The 22,349-nt window shown below is 46.4% G+C and overlaps 2 protein-coding genes across 2 annotated transcripts; both read left to right on the top strand.

The window, feature by feature from the left end:
• The first annotated feature begins 5,643 nt into the window (after nucleotides 1-5,643).
• LOC138994777 (keratin, type I cuticular Ha4-like) lies at nucleotides 5,644-9,011 on the top strand. The gene is given in 8 exon segments (XM_070394940.1): nucleotides 5,644-5,715; nucleotides 5,717-6,118; nucleotides 6,221-6,303; nucleotides 6,811-6,967; nucleotides 7,810-7,971; nucleotides 8,056-8,181; nucleotides 8,354-8,574; nucleotides 8,951-9,011. Coding segments are annotated over 8 exon segments (1,284 nt in total).
• Nucleotides 9,012-16,130: 7,119 nt separating this feature from the next.
• Nucleotides 16,131-21,625, top strand: LOC138994778 (keratin, type I cuticular Ha1-like). Its single transcript, XM_070394941.1, has 7 exons — nucleotides 16,131-16,478; nucleotides 17,946-18,028; nucleotides 18,928-19,084; nucleotides 20,048-20,209; nucleotides 20,294-20,419; nucleotides 20,577-20,797; nucleotides 21,514-21,625. The coding sequence occupies exons 1-7, from the start codon at nucleotides 16,131-16,133 to the stop codon at nucleotides 21,623-21,625; spliced, it is 1,209 nt and encodes a 402-aa protein (XP_070251042.1).
• Nucleotides 21,626-22,349: the final 724 nt, after the last annotated feature.

Raw genomic sequence — 22,349 nt, 5'->3', positions numbered from 1 at the left:
ATGCCCGGTGGGCAGAGGGCTGGCCTGGCACCCATGGGTGAGGCAGGGTGGCAGGAGGGAGGGCAGGGCAGCTGCAGAGCTATGGCTCCTCTCTCCCCCTGACCATTTCTAGATTCTCCCCCACCCCCATCCCTCTTCTCTTGACCTGACATCTCTTAGAGCTGATTGTATTCAAAGGCATGAGCTGGAGGCCAGAGAGAGAGGGGCTCTGGAAAGCTCATCTTCTCTAGGCAGGAAGTTATAGGGCCGGCACTGTATCACCTAGATGACTGAGGGTCCCACAGCCTCAGGATCACCTAGTGAAGGGACCCTCTGCTGTGCCCAAGACTTCCTCCTTCCTCCTGTGTAGGTGGATCATTACCAGCCTGGGCTTCAGCTGCTCAATTCCCCTCTGGGTTCTGGGGCTTAGAGACCCCCTCAACTCCTCACTTGATACCCCTGCCTTTCTCAGTGCAGTCCAACCAGTACCTGATGAATACCTGCCCCATGCAGACCCGGGGCTGCAGGGAGGGGAGACACATAAAGAAAAAAACAGTCCTGGTTGCAAGTTATTTACAATTTGTTGAAAGGCATAAAACTCGTCCCCAGGTAGTGCTGTTATAAGCCAGAGTCCCTGGCTCTGTGACCAAAGGCTGGAGAGGCAAGCAGATCTTGGGGTACTGAGGTGACAGCAGCACTCATCAAGAATGGGGATCTTTCTTTAATTCTAATGAAGAGCTAAGGAAGTGATAAGCATCCACTTGCTAAAACCTCAGAGGACCATTTTGATAAGAAGGGATCAGAGACCACAGAGGGGTCTAATTTTCCCCACTAATTTGCCCATCACACCGGGCTTCCTGAGGCTGGTATCAGATCCCACGTTAGTGAAACACAGTCTTGTGTACTAAAATAATAAAATGGGTTGAAAATATATATATATATTTAAATAAAGCAACTATTTATTCCTTCTACTATAACTTCCCCCTTGATCCTTTTTTTAATCCTTATTTTCAAAGCTCAAATTTCGGGATGGATTCAGATTTGCATGTTTGGCCACTTGGTTTGTGAGACGCCTCTGACCTGAACTTCCTTCTCTCATGTGGTTCGCCACCAAGTCTGTGATTTCCTCCAAATCCAAGGTCAAGTTCAGGTCAGAGGTCCTGCCTCATTTTGCTTGTTCATTGATTGCATATCCTGCTTACATATATTATTTTACAATAATGCTGGAGTAATTCTAAAAGCTCATGGGGTAGGCAGAATAACTGCTCCCCTCCCCTGCAAAGGTGTCCATGTCCCACTTCCTGGAACCTGGAATATGTTAGTTTATGCACAGAGGGACTTTAAGGTTGCAGATGGAATTAAAATCGCAAATCTGCTGCCTTTGCAATGGGGGGTGGGGGTTATTCTGGATTAGCTGGTGGGCCCAATGTAATTACAATGATTCTTAAAAGTGGAAGAGGGAGGGAGAAGAGAGTCAGAGGGAGATGTGACTGTGGACACAGGTCAGAGCGATGTGACAGGAGAAGCACTTGACCCTTCACTGCACGATTTGAAGAGGGAGCAAGGGGGCTCCGAGCCAAGGAATGCAGTAGCCTCTGGATGCTGAAAAAGGCAGGGAAATGGAGTCTTCCCTGGAGCCTGCAGAAAGGACCACAGCCCCACCAACACCTTCATTATTTTTTTTAAATTGTGGTAAAATATATATAACAGAAAATGTACCACTTTAACCATTTTTAGTGTATGATTCAGGGCCACTACGTGCATTCACACTGTTGTACAGCCATCACCACTATCCATTTCCAGAACTTCTTCATCATCCAAAACTGAAATTCCGTACTCATTAAACCTCCCAATCTTACCTGCCCCAAACCCCTGGTAATAACCTTGATTCTACTTTCTATCTGTCTGAGTTTGACTATTCCAAATATTCTCTTTTCTAAATCCCCACTCAACTCCTCAACTCTGAGCCAGGAGTGTATCTTCTACTCAGCTCTATTTGATACTCTTTTATAATTGGCTGGTATATCCAGATTGGAAACACTTCCGTGGCTCTTCATTAGAATTAAAGAAAGATCCCCATTCTTGATGAGTGCTGCTGTCACCTTCAGTACCCCAGGTCCCTTCTCAGTTGGCATGTCCAGTGAGTGCTCTTTGGTGATCTGTTTTATTGGCTCCTGAGCTTTCTTGGTCTGAACTCTAAGCCCACTGGGCATATCACGCTCCGATGTTTGACTGTTACCCAGGCTTACAAGCTAAATATTTTTGCTGATTCTTTTTCTTTCTGTTTCCCTGAAAATTTTATATTTGCTATGGGACAGAGATAAAGCATCTTTTTTCATCCTTGTACCTGGGGTCAAAGTCATTGTTGGAGCCCTTTAAGGCCTGAGGCTGCTGTCAGCATCTACAGGCAGGATAGCACTGCCCATGAGTCTCAGCATTTTCCTCTATAAAAGCCCATTTCATTACTTCCAGGAGTCATGCCTCATCACAAGCTTGTGGCATTTGTCACTTTTTAACCCTCATTCTATTGAGGAGCAAAGCAATATGTCTGTCCTCATTGCTGGCATCAAAATTCATGATCTCGTTTCCGTGTCTTCTTCCAGTTCTTGTGCTTGGACACTTCCTGACCTTGTCATCGTCTCATCTCTCTAATTCAGCGATCAGCAACCGGTGGTCCATGAGGTCCAAAAGGCTGGCGACTGCTGTTCTAATTCACAATGAGGTGGGATGGCCCAGGAAGACTTGAATCTAGCTACATGTGTCATTGGACAAGTTAAATTTCTTCCCAGTGTCTCAGATTCTTCATCTCTGACATTGATGACAGGAATAGAATCCAAACACTTGGGTGAGACAGGAACACTATGTGTGAAGGGTCCCATAGGCTACCTGACTAGAAAGGGATCTATTGGGATTCATTTCCTTCCTGCCTCACTGTCTGTGCCTCCGTTTTCTCTTCCATGAATTCAAGTCCTTCTAGCTAGAAAATTCTTTGATTCTAGGCCATGAAACTCACTGCTGAAGTGAACTTTTACAGGGCTAAAAGTTCAAGGCTAGGTAGGCTTCCTCCAGATACTAAGTCACCTTAGCTCATGCCATTGTGCATTATCATTTGTTTAGATGCTAAAAACACACAATTTAATTTCCAATCTGGATATACCAGCCAATTATGAAAAAGGATGGCATTGCCCTTAGAGAAAAGCTGAGTGTAACTTGGTCTTAGTTCAGGAAAGTGAGAGGACTGCTTGGGCAGAGAGGCCTGTGAAGGGCTGATGGGGTTAGTAGGGGTTGGGTAACAGGGCCCCAGTGGGGACCAGAAGCAAAAACTATGAGTGGGACAATAGGCATAAATTAATCCAATATTTCTGTCCCCTGGAAAAATCAGAGAAACTTCTGTGCCAAATATTTTGCACTGTGTTTAGGTATTCAGACTCAGGAGTTAGACAGCTGAGTAGTTTAAATCCCAGCTCTGCCATTTATTGGCCGTGGCTTGGGAAGATTCTGAGCCTTTCCTAATCTGTGTCTTTATCTGTAAAGTTGGACTAATTTTATAGACCAACCTTATAGGGATGTTGGAAGGATCAACTGAGAATTGTGCCATAGCACTTAGCACCTTGTTTGGCACATAATAAGTATTTATGAAATGGTATCATCATCTTCATCTTCATCACCACCGTCGTCGTTATTATGAATACTTGCACGGAAATGTAAGGCTGGAGGATTCCCAGAGGACGAGTAGAGCCCATTTCAATGCCAGTACAAGAAAGGAGGCTTTGGTGGCAGTACAACCCCACGTAAAGAACTTGTCCCCCTCGAGAACTACCCCAAATAAGATAACCAAACCCACAAGATCAGGAACTTAACAAAGAATGTGGGGACCATGGGCCATCTGCCAACTTCCTATTCTGGTCACCAAGTTAGTGTTAAAATTTGCATCTTTGTTGATTAATTTATAAGTATAGTTCTGTGTCCCTAGTGCTTGCAAGGTAGGTGAATGGGGTTTGATCACTACTGGGTTGGCATGGGCAACCTGTCCAGGTGTCTGTTCAACAAAATTGAATTTTCACAAAATTCTTCATCTGAATAATCTAGGCCAACAATAGGAAGGAGGAAGGTTACAGAAATAATCACCATCACCCCCATGCCCAACCATATTCACACACAATATCTTATTTAACTTGCGCAACAAAACTACTATTACTTCAATGTAAGAGATGAAGAAAACAAGAGTCAAAAAAGGGAACTCACTTCTCTGAGGTCATATCGTCAGTGAAGATGTGAACTAAGGTCATTTAGCTTCAGACATATGCTTTTCTGTTCCCTCCCCGCTGCCTTTGAATCTGGACACATCCTTCTTAACTTATCTACATTGTGTTCCACAAATGATCTTTTAGGAATTCTTTCTGAACCATGAGTTTGTTTCTGTGCAAAACAAAGGACAGATATAGTGACAGAAAATAGAAGGTGAGATGGGAGAGCTCCTTTGTTAAGATTCATTATTGGGCACGAGGGAGATGCCCAAGGGTTTTGAAGTGCCAAAGGGTATATGATCCCAGAGGTGATGGAGAAATATACACTCGTCACAGATGGTGCCCCCTTCTTAGGGACAACAGAGTCAAGATGCATTCTCATGGGCGCTGTGACTTGTTCTGGGAATATCTCGTGTTGGCAGAGCCACACTACTAGGGTTGTTCAATGCTCTCAGTAAGAGGATTAAGTCTAGGAATAAGGCAAGAGAAATTTCCAGAGACTTTGAGATAAGGTCACTATGGATACAAAGATAGCTCTGAGCACCTCATTCAGGTTTCCTTTCTTATTAAATCTGAAGCATTTGTGTCAACACTGCCACCTGACCTCTCTGTGAACTATTCCCAGCATGTTTCCCTCTATCTATCTCTCCTCTTTCTCAACTTGGGGAGATTATTGCTTCAGTGAAGGTTGGTAGACTTTTTCTGAAAAGGACTGATAGTAAATATTTTAGGCTTTTCAGGCCATATGGTCTCTGTTGCAACTACTCAACTCTGCCACTGTAGAATGAAAGCTCCATAGACACTGTCTAAATGAGTGAACATGACTACGTGCGGATAAAACTTTATTTACAAAAAAGGGCAGAAGGCTGAACTCTGCTTTAGTACTGTGCCTGCCCATTCCACTGGTTTCATTTCCCAACCATAAATACTCAATTATTTTCAGTCTCTTCATTACTGACAAATTCTCTAAGCCCCCAACTAAAATTCTCATGGAGTAAGACTCAGGATCCTTGCAGCTGATACAGGATGAATTTTTGCTGAAAGACAAGTTGTACTGAACACTAAAATGTGAATTCACCTGGGAGAAGAAGGCCACCAGAAGACACTTCACTCCAAACTCTCTTTCTAGGGATTCCAGTGGCACAACCTCATGGGTGAGGAGTCCCAAACAACTCCACCCCATGTCCCTGGCTGTCCTACCCTCTGAGTAATGGGGAGAACCATTTGGGGTTGTGATGATTCTGTCTCCTTTGAAGCCATCTGATGAAACTGTTTTCACCAACCATCAGTACCCAGGAGGAGCCCGTGTGACACAAGATGAATGGAATAATTTTATGGGATGAGGGAAGACTCTGTGGAGGCATCTAACAAGCATATTTTGGAGAAAAAATTACCTGAAGCATTAGGAAAGAAAACTATGCAACATGCCAAACCCCCACCCACAATAAAGGGTATAAAAGGACCATAGAGGAAGGAGAGACTCAAACCTCACCTGTATCCACCTCCATCAGCTCGTCTGTTGTTCCTTCACCTCTCCCAGTACCATGCCTTACAACTGTTGTCTGTCCAACCTGAGCTGTGGCTCTAGCTGCCCCTCCCGACCCTGTGTGGCCCCCAGCTGCCATGACATCCCTCTACCTGGGGCCAGCAACATCCCAGCCAATGTGGGCAACTGCGGCTGGTTCTGCGAAGGCTCCTTCAATGGCAGCGAGAAGGAGACCATGCAGTTCCTGAATGACCGCCTGGCCAGCTACCTGGAGAAGGTGCGGCAGCTGGAGCGGGAGAATGCGGAGCTGGAGAGCCGCATCCAGGAGCGCTGCCAGCAGCAGGAGCCCCTGATGTGCCCCAGCTACCAGTCCTACTTCCGGACCATTGAGGAGCTGCAGCAGAAGGTGAGGAGTTGGGAATGTGGGGGCACAGCAGCAACTGGCTGTCTTTGAACAATAAGAAGTTCTCAAGTTCAGGTGGTGCTCACAGTGGAACCTTGTTTTCAGATTCTGTGTGCCAAGTCTGAGAACGCCAGGCTGGTGATACAGATTGACAATGCCAAGCTGGCCTCTGATGACTTCAGAACCAAGTATGTTGAAACTTTTTGGCCAGGTAACCTCCAAGGTCCCTATGGCTCCTTCATGGCCCTGTGGGCCTAATGTTGCCTGGAAAAGAAGAGGAAGCCATTTCCCCCTTTTTACTTCTCCTCTAATGACTGGATATGTGAAATTCGTTTGAGAGCCCAGATTCATATGCTATCTGCTCTTCAGTCTCTATTGGTCCTTCTTAAACCCCCGAATTCAGAAATTGAAGTTAATTCTTAGAGAATGGATTGGTTTGGTGGTGTATTAACCAACAACATTGAGAGGAGAGAGAGAAACTCCATTCCAGGAGTCCCCATGGGCACCTTTGGGTGTTAGGATGAGTCAGGTTCCCTCTAGACTATCCATGCAGAGCTTGAGGGACACATGGAAAAGAAGGGACGGAAAACGGTGTCAGTTCAAAGACAGCGAGGCAATGCCATTCAAACAGGACATGGGGCAGGAAGATGGGCTTCCTTCCTGGCTTTTCCTCTCACTTCAACCTGTATGTGCAGGTACGAGATGGAGCATTCCTCCCGGCAGCTGGTAGAGTCAGACATAAACAGCCTGCGTAGGATCCTGGACGAGCTGACCCTGTGCAAGGCCGACCTGGAGGCCCAGGTGGAGTCCCTGAAGGAGGAGCTGCTCTGCCTCAAGAAGAACCACGAGGAGGTGAGAGAAAAAAACAAACACCAACAACAATAGGCTTCAGAGCTGACACTTCAGCATCAGGTATGAGGAGACACTTGCCCATCAGGATCCCTGGTTGGTACCTTTCTCTGAAGAATCAGGGTCAGATCAGGGAATAATGATGCTATGTCCATAGCATACAGCAAGGTGAGCTGGGAGGGTTGGGTAGATGCTGCAGATGCTGAGGAAGAAAATCCAGGTTCTCTGTTGGTCACTGTTGGGTCCCTAATTTGGTGGTAGAGATTGAGAGAGAAAAAAAAGACATAAGACATAGCCCCTCTCTTCAAAGACCCCACAGTCTTGTCTCTAGTCTGGGGGAGACAACAATGTAAAAACATGATGTAATCCCAGCAGAGGGAAATAAGTGCTATATGAGATGTACGAGCAGCCCTGAGAACAATCCAGTCTGCTTGAAAGGTAACTCTTCTCAGAGGCATGTTATGGAGAGTGGGAAAACTTCAGTACTTGGGTGTTGTAATCTGAGGGAGCAAGCTGAGCAAAGACACGAAGTGGCAAAGTGAGGTATATTTGAGAATGGCCATGAATGGGTATGGCTGGGCATGCGGTACCTGTAGGGATGTGACAGGAAATGACAAAGGACCTGCGCATGGCCAGGAGTTGGGACTTAGTCTTATAGGAAATGTGGGTCTATTTCAGTTTTCCCAGAAAGGAATCGATGTGACCCTTATTTGAATTTATTTGTATATAACATCTGTGTCAGTCTTTGGAAAAGTCAGGATATTCTTTTCAGTGAACTTTTTGGCTATCGCAGGAAGATAGCAGACCTATTTCTGTGGGTTCACACCTTTCCCTTCCTCCATTAGGAAGTCAACACCCTGCGTTGCCAGATTGGAGACCGCCTCAACGTGGAGGTGGACGCTGCCCCCACCGTGGACCTGAACCGCGTGCTCAATGAGACCAGGTGTCAGTATGAGGCCCTATTGGAGACCAACCGCAGGGACGTGGAGGAATGGTACACCAACCAGGTGGGCATCTCAGCACATGGCCACCCAGCACCTTGGGACCCTTAAGGCAGGGTCTGATCCTGTCTCTTTCCTTTGGTGTTTCAGACCCAGGAGCTGAACAAGCAGGTGGTGTCCAGCTCAGAGCAGCTGCAGACCTGCCAGGCGGAGATCATTGAGCTGAGACGCACGGTCAACGCCCTGGAGATTGAGCTGCAGGCCCAGCACAACCTGGTGGGTACTGTTCAGACCTGCTGGTGAGAAAGCAGGGGAATCAGAGTCACAGGGCAGCCCTTTGGGTCATAGTCTCTTTAACTCTGGAAGCTTGTGACTTCTATGGAACCTTGTGGGGGGACGTGCTAAATAAAGGAACAGCTCTGTGACATTCTTCCTCTTCAACACACAGAGGGACTCATTGGAGAACACGCTGACGGAGACTGAGGGCCGCTACAGCTCCCAGCTGTCCCAGGTGCAGTGCATGATCACCAATGTGGAGGAGCAGCTGAGTGAGATCAGATGTGACCTGGAGCGGCAGAACCAGGAGTACCAGGTGCTGCTGGACGTCAAGGCCCGGCTGGAGTGTGAGATCAACACGTACCGGAACCTTCTGGAGAGCGAGGACTGCAAGTGAGTATGAGGCAAAATATTTCTGGGGAAGTGTATGTGAGACTAATGACACTGTAGACACTCACATGTCGGCCATATTTTCAACTCACCCAATAACATTAATCAAGTGTCTACCATGTGACAGTTAAGCATATATGCAAGGTCAAAGGTAAAGTGCATACATCTCCTGCTCAGGGAGCTAACAATGGACGTAATATTTTTCAAAAGGACAAGTTTCTACCTCTGCCCATGTCATTCTGGGGAAGGGAAAAGGATTTGGTAATAATCACATTTGATTCCAACTAACTCCACCACTGTGAATTCATAGGTTTGTTTCATTGAACTTGGTGTTTTCTCCGTCCTCTCTCTAATCCATTCTAAAACTGTGTTCTCCCAGCCTCCCCTGCAATCCGTGTGCTACCACCAACGCTTGTGGAAACTCCTGTGGGCCCTGTTAACAAGTTGCTGTTTACTTAAATACTGGCATCCTCTTTGAAGACGACAATGAAGTCATTTAGATCAAACATGGAAAAGGTTCCTAGGTACTACTTTGCCGTAGCTCAGTTGCCTTTAGACATCTTGTCACGCCAACTATGATATTTCTAGACATGGAAATGCTTTCCAGATCCAACAAGCAAAGAAACATCAAGTTCCAATGTCTGGAAAACTCCCTCCTGTTGAAGGTCGAGTCTCTGTATCTGAAGATGTCCAGCTCCCTGTAATCTGAGCTCCAGGTATTACTTTAGGGCGTTTCCTATACATATATGTCTCCTGCTTTCCTGGCTTCTTTGGTATTCTCTGGAATGCAAGGAGCCTACTTCATTTACTTCCCAATAAACTTTATTTCTCTGGCATTGTAAATGTGTTTCTCATTCATATTCATGCATTGTAAAGTACTTCTCATGGCTGTTCCATAAAAAATACCCCTTCATTAGGAGGTTGACATGAGGTGAATGACTGAACCCAGCCACCATATTCCAGTGAGAAAGGGCTGTCCCCTGGGAGGCTCCCACCAAGGGAAGACCATGAAGAAAACCTGGCCTTCAATACTTGATGCCCATCTTGCTTTGGCTGCAGGGCCCTTGACAATTCTGAGACTCCTCTCCAACCTCACTGCTCTCTCCCACTGCCCCTTCATCACTGTGAAGTCCTCTGCTTCCCTTTCTCCTACACTGTGAAGACCAGCTTCTGTAGAAACTGCTTTAAAAGCAGCTACCTCTCCCTCTCAACACCTTGGCTGCACCTGCACCACCCATATACATACCTATCCTTCCTTCAAAATGTACCTTCAATGATTTCCGGCACCCTCTGGGTCCTCTTCTTATATCTCTGACTACCTGTCCGAGGACTCTCAATTAGCCAACTTCCACTTTTTGTCCCAAATAGAAGAAATGCCCAATATCCTTGGCTCTTTGTTTTGCTCTTTCCACATCCCTAGTCAGGAAGAGCTAGCACCTCTATGCTGATGATGCCAAAATCTCACTCACCCCAGCTCCAGCTTTGCTTGCCGTAGGACAGTTTCACTTGGTACCAGGCCATCACAGCCCATTTAATGGAACTAAAACTTATCTTTGCCAAACTGGTTCATCTTGTACTCACTTATTATGCCCAATATTTTGTAATCAAAAGATCCTTTAAATGCAGGCAGGCGTGTCTCCTTACCTCCCTCTCTTCAAATTTACTTTTTCCTCAAGGTCTTTGCTCATATCTGTAATGTTATTCCATGACTTCTTTATCTTTTATTTCCTACAATTCCAAAAAAGGCCAATGTTCATTAAATCTCCTCCAGCAAACATTGATTCTACCTTACCTCCCACTTGCCTCATTTCTGAATTATTAAAACTCTCAAGTCTATCAACCACTTTATAGATTATCCATTTAACTTAATGCTATCTCACCAACACAACCACCATCATTCATCTGGTGTGTGTGCCAGCACAATGAGGGGTGCTGAGAACACAGAAATAAATGAAGCCCAATCTTGGCCCACAGCACATTTAGAGTCCAGGGTGGAAAAGACAAAGAGATAACTGCCACATATCTTGAGACACTCATCAGTGTCCCAAGAAAGGTGTAACTAAAGACTGATGACTTTCCGAGGTTTGAGAGAATGATAAGAAGAGGCTCCAAGAAGGAGGCAGCGATCAATCAGGGCTTTGAAAACCCAGATGTTCTGATTATATAAACTTTGTTTGCCTGTCTCATTGACTACACTGTTTTAACCTGATCAAAATCTAGTGTAAACCATGAAATACTATACGTGGAACAAACAGGGAATAGTATCACTGGTGAGGATTCATGAGAAGGACATTAAAACTTTATATACTTCCAACTTCAATCAACTATGACTACATGACATTAGCATAATTCTGAAATAAAGTTTCATGGGATATGTTTGGACAGATGAGTGTATGTAGGTCTGAGAAGAGGGAAAGTTTTTCCAAGCATGAACTTTGCCTGGTAAGGAGATGAAGCAGGAGGTGTGTTTAGAGCCTGACAGCCCAATCTTTAGCCTGGAACAGAGGATCTGTGTGGCAGTGGAAGATGCAACTGCAAAGTAGTTAAGTAAAATCATATCTGGCAGTGCTCTGAATGGTTACCTGTGAGATTTGCTTGTAAGGAAGGTTGGCAGATGATATATCAGGCAGCTATGTATAAGCTGGGTTGTGGTGGGTCCTAGAAGACAGTGGGATTAGGTGCGAAAGAAGGAAGATCAATCAGGAGGTTGGCAAAAAACAAGGACTGAGATGGGTAGAGGTGGGGGAGTGGGTGGGGCAAGGGTGGGGTGCATTTCAGAGGCTCAGCTTCAAATATGGAAGCTGACTAGAGGTAGAAGAACAACGGAGTGAGATAAAAGGAAACTAGTACTGATTGGATACCTACGATGGGTCAACATGTGTGAAGTTTTTGAGCCTGAGAAAATGAAACAACAGTGGGTCTCGAGTGGAAAGAACTGAAAGAAAAAAAAGAAAGAAAAAAGATTGCGTTTGGGAGAGACACTGGAGTTTACCTAACTATAGTTAGAGCTGCAGGACTTGTTAAGATTGTCAAGGAGAAGGTGTTCAAGTTTGGAAGGACCTTGGAACCACTGATAGGAATGATAAAGTGGGCCTGGAGCTCTCCAAAGCCCTGACATGAGGTTCTGCCTTGGGTAACTCGGTCCCTGAAGATAGAGATGCATCTGGGTAAAAGCAGTTGGAGAAAGAAGGGGAGGAACAGCGGAAGTGACACAGAAGTAAAACAAAGTCATAGTTGTTGGGTTTTAATACATATTTTTATTGATTTCAGAGAGGAAAGGAGAGGAAGAGAGAAATAGAAACATCAGTGATGAGACAGAATCATTGATTGGGTACCTTCTGTATACCCCCTACTGGGGATTGTGCCCTGGGCATGTGCCCTGACCAGGAATTGAACCATGACCTCCTGGTTCATAGATCTACTCTCAACCACTGAGCCATGCTGTTTGGGCGGAAGTCAGAGATGAGAATTCAGACAAATCCACTGGAAACAGCAATGGGGAGATAAGTAGGGGATATAAAGGGTCTGTGGGATGCTGGGGGAAGAAGCTGTATTTCAGCGGCTTTCAGTCTGTCTCAGACCATCAACTTGATAGTGATCTTATTAAAAAAGTTCAAAGCAACACATTCACACTAAACATGAAGCTTGGAGCTTACGTTGCTCTATCCTCTGTGGGCTACTAAAATGGTTTTCGAATCTGCTGTCCCCTTTGATCTGCAGAGCAGTCTCATAACAGGTTCTCATTCTGTCTGAATCCAGCTTTCCCAGAAGACGAGGACAATGAAGTTCCATTGCTTTGGGTCATTTCATGTTCTTTTTTACTTCTCTGTTCTAAACTGTGCAGAATTAAAAACATAGTGATGAACTTTGCATTTTTCTGACGTGGATTGTCCCTTATGGCCCCTGTTGGGACTCCAATTCCACTGTGACTCCAAGAATGAGTATAAGAGAAGCAATGGTGGCCTTGGGGAGGGTTTGTGGAATGAACCCAGAATCCCATCTTGAGGTGTCTGTTCCTCTCTTTGCTCAGGGCATCTTGCTACTGACCTGGCACATTTTCTAGGTTCTCTCCTGCGTGTCTCTCATTGGAAACCCTGTTTGAGCATCTTCTCAGAGCCAAAACCGTGGGCTTAGTTCTTGGGTTACCATCACAATTCCTCCCCTCAATGTAGTGAGGCTGGGCAGTTGATAACTTGGCAACAGTCGTTTTTATAAAACAGTCTATGGAAGTCTTATATCCTGATCACATGAGTAGCTCTCACTGGGGCTGGGTCAGTATAATGGGTTAATGTTGGTATGGACAGTGTGTGCTTCTTAATTCCCAGTGGGTGACTTTTCATCTGTCTCTGGCATAAGTCAGTCCTCCTGCTCAGTGTATGCCTATTGATACTATTGTTGGCCTCTCCTTGCTGTGTGTACACATTAAAATACAATTAATTGACAAGTGGTTCAATGTGTTACTTTGTATTTCCTAGAGAACACATTTTATATTTCTCATTTTTTCTTTTTTACTGAATTTATTGGGGCAACATTGGTTAATAACATGATATACGTTTCACATGTATAATTCTATAATGTATTGCCTGTATACTGTGTTAAGTGTTCACCACCCCAACTCAAGTCTCCATTTATCATGGTGAGGATTTCAAGTGCCAGGACCTGGCCACGTGGGAAGATGGTTTTGGGAGGAGAGTGGGGGGTGGTTCCTAATGCCTTTAAAGTCCTGCCACAGGGAGGATGGCCTCAGCAGAAGGTCTGCCTTGACTCCACTCCATGGTTAACTACCACTGATGACTTTACGTGTGATCTTTCCCACGAAAATAGCCTCGGCTTCCATCATAAATAGTATCCTTAAATCTCAACTGCAATTTGCTCACATCTGGAAACCAGAAGCCTTACCATGGTGGCGTCTGCCACAATTACATGGGCAGGTGTAAAACCTCTCTGTTTGTTAGGATTTGATTTGCTCATCATGTTTATTGAAGGGTCATTGACTAGAGACAATGCCATTATTTATGCAAAGGCAAGAATTCTCAATACACAGTAAGTGGAATAAATAAAGAGCAATTGTCTTCCAGAATTCCTGGGGAGCTACTTGAAACCTGGCTCTTTTCTCCATAGACTCCATAGACCCAAGCCCTCTCAACCATCATTACCTAACAACCATGTAGTTATGCAGCAATCATGGTTACTTCTTCTCAAAAGTGGGAATAGTCATGTTTTCTAAACTCTGCCTTCCACTATTGAAGGGTAATCCCCTCTGGATTATTCCATTCTGACTGACATAGAAGCTATAGTAATGGTTACAGGGACCCCCGTGACTTATGTACCAGTTTGCAACACAGTATGCCTTTCCTATTCTTTAAATTGTCTAGATTTTCCTCTTTTGAAGTGTGGGGAATAGAAGAAGGGGAGAAAGACAGAGAGAAGCCTATGAATCCAGCTACTCAATTTATGTTATTTGATCTCAGCCAGTATAGGGCTTCAGTCAGTCCGGCACTTATTTGAAACCCACACAGCCATTCCACTTCTCGCTAAAGGTAGGGACTCAGGCAGGAGGGGCAGAGAGTTGTGGATCGTGAACGTGGGTGAGGCTGTCAGCGCCTTCAGAGCACACACTCTGGGAGAGCACACCTTTCCTCCAAAGCTGCTGTTTTTTATGAAAGTGTATTTTTTAAAATATATATTTTTATTGATTTCAAAGAGAGAGAGACAGAAACATCAATGATGAGAGAGAATCATTGATTGGCTGCCTGCTGCACGCCCCACACTGGGGAATGAGCCTGCAACCTGGGCATGTGCCCTGACTGGAAATCGAGCCATGACCTCCTGATTCATAGGTCAACCACTGAGCCACGCCAGCTGGGCTGAAAGTATATTTGGAACTCCATCTTGGAAATGACTTTTAGAATCACCCAAGAAAACGTACACTATTATTTTATAGTGATAACAAGTTTCTTACCCATCAAAGATGCGCTTTAGTTTGGTTGTTTATCCCACTCACTAGAGTTGGTTCCAAATGATATCTGGCTGATTCCAAAAATAAACACACCCTCAGAAGGTGAAGATTTGCCTCCAAACGAGGATGAGCAAAAGAAATGTCCCAGGCTGTGAGGACAAGCTTGATGAAGGGGTGATCTGAGTAATGGCCTTCGGGGAGGAATCAGCATGGAGCTTCCAAGAGGAAGTACTTTAAGGAGTCGCTGTCATATTTTGAGCACTGGTCGATTAAACATGAAATCTTCATAGTTCCTACCTCTGTCTGGAATAGCATGAGGGCAGAATATCTGTTTGCCAAAATATATTGATGGTCACAAGATGCCACCAAGCATGTAACAATGTGGTGGCTTTTCAGGGTCACATCCTTTGGAGAACTGGGTTCAGGTGTTTCTACGTCAAAGCCACCGAGGACTTCCTTTTTTCTAGCTTTTGGTGGGCATTTCACTTCCCCACTAAATAGACTTCCTTCCGTTAGAATGAACCATCCTTTTCTTCTTTGGTCAAGACCAGGCCTTTATTTCCTGGCCCATTCTAAGGTAGGAGGGGGTATGGCCTGGTAGTGGTTCAGTCCCATTGGATTCAATCCATTTGTGTCCTGTTGCATCTGAGCAGCAAGAAGATCGGAAGAGAGAGAGAGAGAGGGATGGAGAGAGCGCGGCCTTTGGAATCAGAGAGTTCCGGGTTTGAATGCTAGCTCCACCACGGAGGAGCTTGATGTCCTCATCTACAAACCCTGCAAGGTTTTGGGGACCTGCAGCAGATGACGCATCTGAGGTGCTTAGCACAGTGGGTGCTCAGGAAGCAGGAGCCATTCTAATAACAGTCATACTGTGTGTAAGCACATGCCACAGTCCTCCGGCTGCATAGGTCCCAAGACGTTAGTTTTCTTAATGTTCTGTGAACACTGAGGAAGAGCAGAAACGGAGCCTGGGGGGCGTCCTGTAACCTCCCCCTGCCCCTCATTAGGAAGAGGCTGCCATTGCCTCCCCCTGCCCTGGATGGCCTGGCTAAGGGACATTGAACTGGATGGCCTCCTAAGTCCTTTCTGACCGCAGCTTCCAGGATTCCCTACCCCAGGAGTCTGGTTTCCAGAGGGGCCTCCGCCGAGGGTTGTTCTTACCGAGTCCTTACTGAGTAGGAGCTGGGTGAGGCACAGGCCACTCCTTGGGTAGGACAAAGAGGCACACACGTGCCCCCATCGTGGGGGGACAGGGGACAGCTGTCAATCTACCTCGACACCCTGTGAATAAGCGCTCCTGTGGACAAGGTAATAGGCTGGTCACTTTGAAGCTTACTTAACTAACCAGCATGATGGGTGAGGAGTCCTGACTTAGCAAGAAGCCAGAGTAAAACATTTTATGAGGTGAAGGACTCGCGTGAGGCGGCTAGAAAATGAATGGAAAAATGGGTAATCAGGGTAGAAGGGGGCAATGCTGTACGTGGTTGCCACACCCACGGCTGACGGAATATAAAGGCCGAGGAGAGGACCAGGGCTTACACCAGAGAAAAGGAATCAGGCTTTGACACTGACCTTCAGAGCTCGGCTCCCTCCCAGCACCATGCCTTACAACTGCTGCCTGTCCAACCTGAGCTGCCGCTCCAGCTGCCCCGCCCGGCCCTGCGTGGCCCCCAGCTGCCACAGCACCCCCCTGCCCGGGGCCAGCAACATCCCCGCCAACGTGAGCAACTGTGGCTGGTTCTGCGAGGGCTCCTTCAATGGCAGCGAGAAGGAGACCATGCAGTTCCTGAACGACCGCCTGGCCAGCTACCTGGAGAAGGTGCGGCAGCTGGAGCGGGAGAATGCGGAGCTGGAGAGCCTCATCCAGGAGCGCTGCCAGCCCCAGGAGCCCCTGATGTGCCCCAGCTACCAGTCCTACTTCCGGACCATCGAGGAGCTGCAGCAGAAGGTGAGGGGTGGGCATCGCACTGCCAGATAGTGACCTATTTACCCAAATTCAACGTACCCGCTTCTGCACGGATTTAACACTGTGCGAAACTACTGTGGAGAATGAAGACACAGACTTCATCAACTTAGGTGTGGCCCATCAAGTAGTGTTAGAACATCTGTTTGGGAAGCCCCATGAGGGAAACTTACAGACAGGGGGGAGGGCAAGGCTTTAGGCTGAAATCAGCCATAGCAATCTTATACTGCTTCTTATCTAAAACCAGAATAGCAGATTCTTTAATTCTATTATGATATCCTGGTCTTGTTTTCAGAGTCTATACCATTCAAAACAAAACATGAAACCAAATTATTTCTCAGAACTAGGAATATTGTTAGTGAATTCTCAAATATTCAAAGCTTTCAAATCTGTAGTATTAGGCTGTGGAAACAGCAGAAGGGTCCTTAACTCCAGAGCCTCACTGATAGGCGCAGACACTGTGCCACCCCCTAAAGCAGGCATGCACACGAGTGAGAATTCAGGGCCAGATATGCAGAAGCAGAAGTGGGGATAAGTAAAGAGTCAGCACAGAGTGGGACTTAATACATAGTGCAAACCAGGGAGAGCTTTCCGGAAGAGGCAGCATCCGAGCAGAGTTTGAAGGATGAGCGCTATGCCAATTGCACCAGCTCTTGATTCTCAGAGGGGATCTACTGTCCACAGTTCTGTAGTTCTGACAGAGTGAATGCCAGAAAGAGCTGTGCAATCTGAAGAGCATGCATATTGACCCACACTTAATACCAGGCTCAGTGTTGGAGTGAGGGATGAAGTACTAAGACAATCCAACAGGGGAGAGAGATGTGGAAATGAATGACCATGGTGAAGGCGGTAAGAAGTGTAAATAGCTAAGGGCAAAGTACTGTGAGAGCTCACGGAGGAAGTGACCCCCTGTAAGAGCTGGGGAAGGAGAGGAATGTGGGTTATGCAAGGGGTCTTGCGAGGTGGGTGAGGGCATCCCTGGGCACTCCAGGTAGAGGGAGAAGCTTTGTGCAACAAAAGCCTTGTCCAGGGTAACTTGAGGGGAGAGTGGAGAGAGGTCAGCAGGGCAAATATGTGGGTCTGGGAGTTAGGATAACCAACTTATCCCGGTTTGCCTGGGATCTTCCTGGGTTTAGTATCCCAGGAACCCCCTAATCCTAAGCAAACTTGGGCACTGGTCCCACTTTGTGAGGCTTGGTACCCAGGGTCTCAATGCCTACAGGAAGCCAGCAGCAGACCAAGAGGATTCCTGACAGCAGGCACATTTCCCCTCCACGGTTCTAGTTTGGAAATGATCAGTTTGATCAATCTTCCTTTTATCCCCAAACTGAACATCCGAGAAGACTTGAAGCTGTTTGAGAGAAATGTGGCTGAATTAAAATAGCTTTTTACGTGAAGAGACAAGGCATTCTTTCTTAGTATAACTCACCTCACAATTAATTCTGGCTCCAGATCCTGTGCAGCAAGTCGGAGAATGCCCGGCTGGTGGTGCAGATTGACAACGCCAAGCTGGCTGCGGACGACTTCAGGACCAAGTGAGAATTCTCTAATGATCAAAGAAGTCTAGTTAGGGGCAGGCTGAATGGCAAAGTGAGGAACTCTGTCCAGGGAGCATGTGAGCAGAAGCTGTCTGGATGCTATGGGAGGATTCTTCCATTGGCTTTGTTAGGTCCAATGTGTCCACATCTCACACTGAACCTAAGATTCTGTATTTGAGGTTTAGCTTGAAGGAGCGCAAGAAACCATCCATTCTTTCTCTCTTTCTACTTCATGTCTGGATCAAGTTTGAAAAGTGAATTTCACACTGATTTCTTAGCATAGGTTAGTCACTCTCAGCCCATGAAAATACAGGAGGCAAAATCCATGTCAGAGAATCTATCAATTTTTCTAGGTATGACCATCACAATAATAAAATCCTTTGCATTTTGATGGGACCCTACAGTTGACAACGTAATTTTACTGATGGCCTTTCTCCATCTTCAGGCCAACCGGATGAAGTGCTAGTGTGGTTCCCCTTTTACAGATGAGGAAGTCAAGGCTCAGAGAGATTAAGGAACTTATCCACAGCCACAATGTCAAGGTTGAATCCAACTGACTTCTAATTCACAATGCCAGATGGCTTCTCGGGGTGGTTGGAAAGGAGGGCGAGACAGTCTGTATGTCAGGTTTACGAAGTTTAGATTCATGTAAGAAGGCAAGATATCAGGACTTAGCTGACAGCAACCGTAAATGGACTCTTAGAACAAATGCAGTTACTATTAGATTAGAACCTTCTCTCCGAGTCTCAGGGAAGAAATAGGTCTTTTTACTCAACATGGTGATATTTTTTCCTTTCATAAACTTTGAAAAGAAATTCAAAATATAAGTCAGCCAAGTAAAGCTTGGGAGAAATTCTTCCTCTTTAGCCTCCTTGGACCTTTGGCTGTGTGTGCAGGTACGAGACGGAGCTGGGCTTGCGGCAGCTGGTGGAGTCGGACATAACCAGCCTGCGCAGGATCCTGGATGAGCTGACCCTGTGCAAGTCTGACCTGGAGGCCCAGGTGGAGTCCCTGAAGGAGGAGCTGCTCTGCCTCAAGCAGAACCATGAGGAGGTGAGGGAGTCCCAGTCTCCAACATCCCAATAGTGGGAGTTCCACAACGCCCCTGAGCAGGATAGGGCAGGTCTTTGCTAAGCATCCTAGAGCTAACACAACATTTTGCTGGTTGCTCAAAACCTATTTGGGGGATTGTTAGGGAATGAGTCACAGGCCTCCTTTTCTTTATTTTTATTTTTTAAATCTAAAAGAGTGTGTCCAGTTGACCTATTTCTACTTGGGGCCAGACCTGTAATGAATAGTCCAGACAAAGATGTTTAAGATACTTTCTACTGTTTGATAAGATCTGTGATCTTCTGAATAGATGTCAAATGAATGACTGAGACTGGAACTAGATAGCAAACTCTTTGTATTAGGTGTCACCCTAGATATTAGAAACCAAGCTGGGTGGGTGGGTGGTTGGGTGGATGGATGGATGGATGGATGGATGGATGGATGGATGAGGAAAGTGGGAGAAATGAAGGTTGATTCAAATAATGGTTGATTCTGACCTGATGATTGAATGTAATACTAGGAAATCAGATGCGTGTCTCAAACATTAGATGTTGTGATGAAGAGGATACAACCCTTAACAGATAGTGTATGATGGTAGGAAATATGAAATAAATGGTAGTTGGTAAACCTCATTTCTCCATATCTAAGTAGCAACAATTATAAACCAGTTATCATGCTAGGCTTATCACTGAGAAAAGAGAAAATCTGGTGAAAATGATAGAATCTTGGAGTGGGAAGAAACACTAGCAATCATTTAGCCAAGCAGCCTCACGATACAGATGAGGAGAGGCTCAGACAGGAGGACTGAATCTCAAGAGGTAATTTAGCTGGGTTTTCCATCTACTGGAATTCAACTCATAAATCCTAAATTTCAGTGCAAACCTCTTCCAACCACACCAGATTCCCTCAAAGAGAGTTTATTTTAGACTCTTTCTGTGGGTTCACGCCTTCTCCTTCCTCCACCAGGAAGTCAACACCCTGCGTTGCCAGATTGGAGACCGCCTCAACGTGGAGGTGGACGCTGCCCCCACCGTGGACCTGAACCGCGTGCTCAACGAGACCAGGTGTCAGTATGAGGCCCTGGTGGAGACCAACCGCAGGGACGTGGAGGAATGGTTCACCAACCAGGTGGGCATCTCAGCATATGGCCACCCAGGACCTTGGGACCCTTAAGGCAGGGTCTGATCCTGTCTCTTACCTTTGGTGTTTCAGACCCAGGAGCTGAACAAGCAGGTGGTGTCCAGCTCAGAGCAGCTGCAGACCTGCCAGGCAGAGATCATTGAGCTGAGACGCACGGTCAACGCCCTGGAGATTGAGCTGCAGGCCCAGCACAACCTGGTGGGTATTGTTCAGACCTGCTGGTGAGAAAGTGAGGTCGGGGAATCAGAGTCACAGGGCAGCTCTTTGGGTCATAGTTTCTTCAACCCTGTGGAACCCTATGGAAGACATGTTAAAGGAGCAGCTCTGTGACATTCTTCCTCTTCCCCACACACAGAGAGACTCACTGGAGAACACGCTGACAGAGACAGAGGCCCGCTACAGCTCCCAGCTGTCCCAGGTGCAGTGCATGATCACCAACGTGGAGTCCCAACTGGCTGAGATCAGGGGTGACCTGGAGCGGCAGAACCAGGAGTACCAGGTGCTACTGGACGTCAAGGCCCGGCTGGAGTGTGAGATCAACACGTACCGGGGCCTGCTGGAGAGCGAGGACTGCAAGTGAGTACCCACAGGCAGCACAGGCCCAGTTCTACTGAAGGATACATTACGGACTTTGCAAGTCAAGTTTCAGAATCCAACATGTCTGTAGAGACCAGATGTACGGCATTTTTGCTACCATAACCTGGGCTAAAGGTATTTTCGGGTCCAAAGGATACTTGAGAGACTTGACTTGGATGCTGATGGGTACATAAAGCTTTGTACCGCCTTCAGGGTGGGATTTAACCCAAGCACCCAAATCCATTGTTTTGTGGATCCCAGTTGGACCCATCTGAGGCAGGCAACATGAGGATCATATAACCATCATCGAGACGAGCATTTGAACATCAAAAGGGAGGATAACTCAGTAACTCAGGGTCCAGCACTTGGCCCCTAACACAGAATTTTTATGAATACAGTCTTGTGGACTTTTCACAATTCTGTATGGTAGGTCTTACTAATCCTGTTTTAGCGGGGAGGCCAAGGCTTCGAGGGATGAAGTGACTTCTCCAGGACTCCAGGGTTACAGAGTGAGGGCTGGGATTACAACATGAGGCTTGGCTCTTTTCTGCCACCACTGTCTGACTTTTTAGAAGGGTGATCAGAAGAGGCTTGGCTTCTTAAGGTGTCAGAGAATGAATTCCTCTTATCCCCATGTCTCCTGGGGTTGAGCTCCCTCCTTTTTAAAAGAGAAATTATCCCTCTCATGCTAACAAGCTAATACTTCTGTGTCCCAGCCTGCCCTGCAACCCCTGTGCCACGACCAATGCGTGTGACAAGCCCATCGGACCCTGCGTCACCAATCCCTGCGCCCCTTGTGGCTTCCGAACCCGCTGTGGGCCCTGCTAGACATCCTGGTGCCAGCAGGAGGATCGCATGAAGACAGAAGACCACAGATGGACCAGCCCTGTTTCTCTGACAACCATCACCGCAGGCATCACCATTGATCCTGGTCTAGAAGAAGAACATATGCCCAGCATGTGGCGGCTCTGAGCCCTGCCTGCCTGATCCTCTTCATTCAAGGCTGCTCTCCTGTAGTTATTGTCTGAGCTGAGAGTCAGACAGGTGTGGGCCATGACGGTGTCATCTGAGATGTTCTGTGGTTCTCTCTGTTGCTTTGACCTTCTCTGGCAGTTCCCCAGTCCCTTTGCACATCTTCTAATAAACTTTCCTCTTGCAAAGCAGAGATGATGTGTATTCATACTTTTCCAAGTGTTCGCTCTATGTTATATGCTTCTTATAAACCCACTTGAAAGCTTAGGCAGACTGTGTAGTTGAATCCTCTCCTAAAAGGTCTTCGTCATCATTAATTAGCATTCATTAAGCACAAGGAGCCCCAGCATGCACTCGGGCCAGCAGGAAACCAGTGAGGCCACGAAGGCAAGAGGCCTCATCTAAATATGATAAACACATTCATTATGGGACCTTACTTAGTAAAATACAACGGTTACCATTTCTAGAAAGTTCCACTGTTTCTTTTCCAAGTGCGGACGAGAAGAGGGACAGCAACCAAGTGCCAGGAACTGCACGGCTAATTTTCTCTCTTGCTCGCATAGTAACAACCATGGGCCTG

The sequence above is a fragment of the Myotis yumanensis genome, unplaced genomic scaffold (assembly GCF_028538775.1).
Source record: "Myotis yumanensis isolate MYYU_CA2020_CCGP unplaced genomic scaffold, mMyoYum1.0.hap1 SCAF_16, whole genome shotgun sequence".
NCBI lineage: Eukaryota > Metazoa > Chordata > Mammalia > Chiroptera > Vespertilionidae > Myotis > Myotis yumanensis.
The sequence above is the reverse complement of the archived record's forward strand: the minus strand, read 5'-3'. Positions and strand labels throughout refer to the sequence as shown.

What these genes read in the sequence shown, in the direction of transcription:
- LOC138994778 (XM_070394941.1), top strand. Translation starts at nt 16,131, where the DNA reads ATGCCTTACAACTGCTGCCTGTCCAACCTGAGCTGCCGCTCCAGCTGC. An exon ending in GCGGACGACTTCAGGACCAA is followed by an intron (nt 18,029 to 18,927) that starts GTGAGAATTCTC and finishes CTGTGTGTGCAG; the next exon opens with GTACGAGACGGAGCTGGGCT. An exon ending in AGGAATGGTTCACCAACCAG is followed by an intron (nt 20,210 to 20,293) that starts GTGGGCATCTCA and finishes TTGGTGTTTCAG; the next exon opens with ACCCAGGAGCTGAACAAGCA.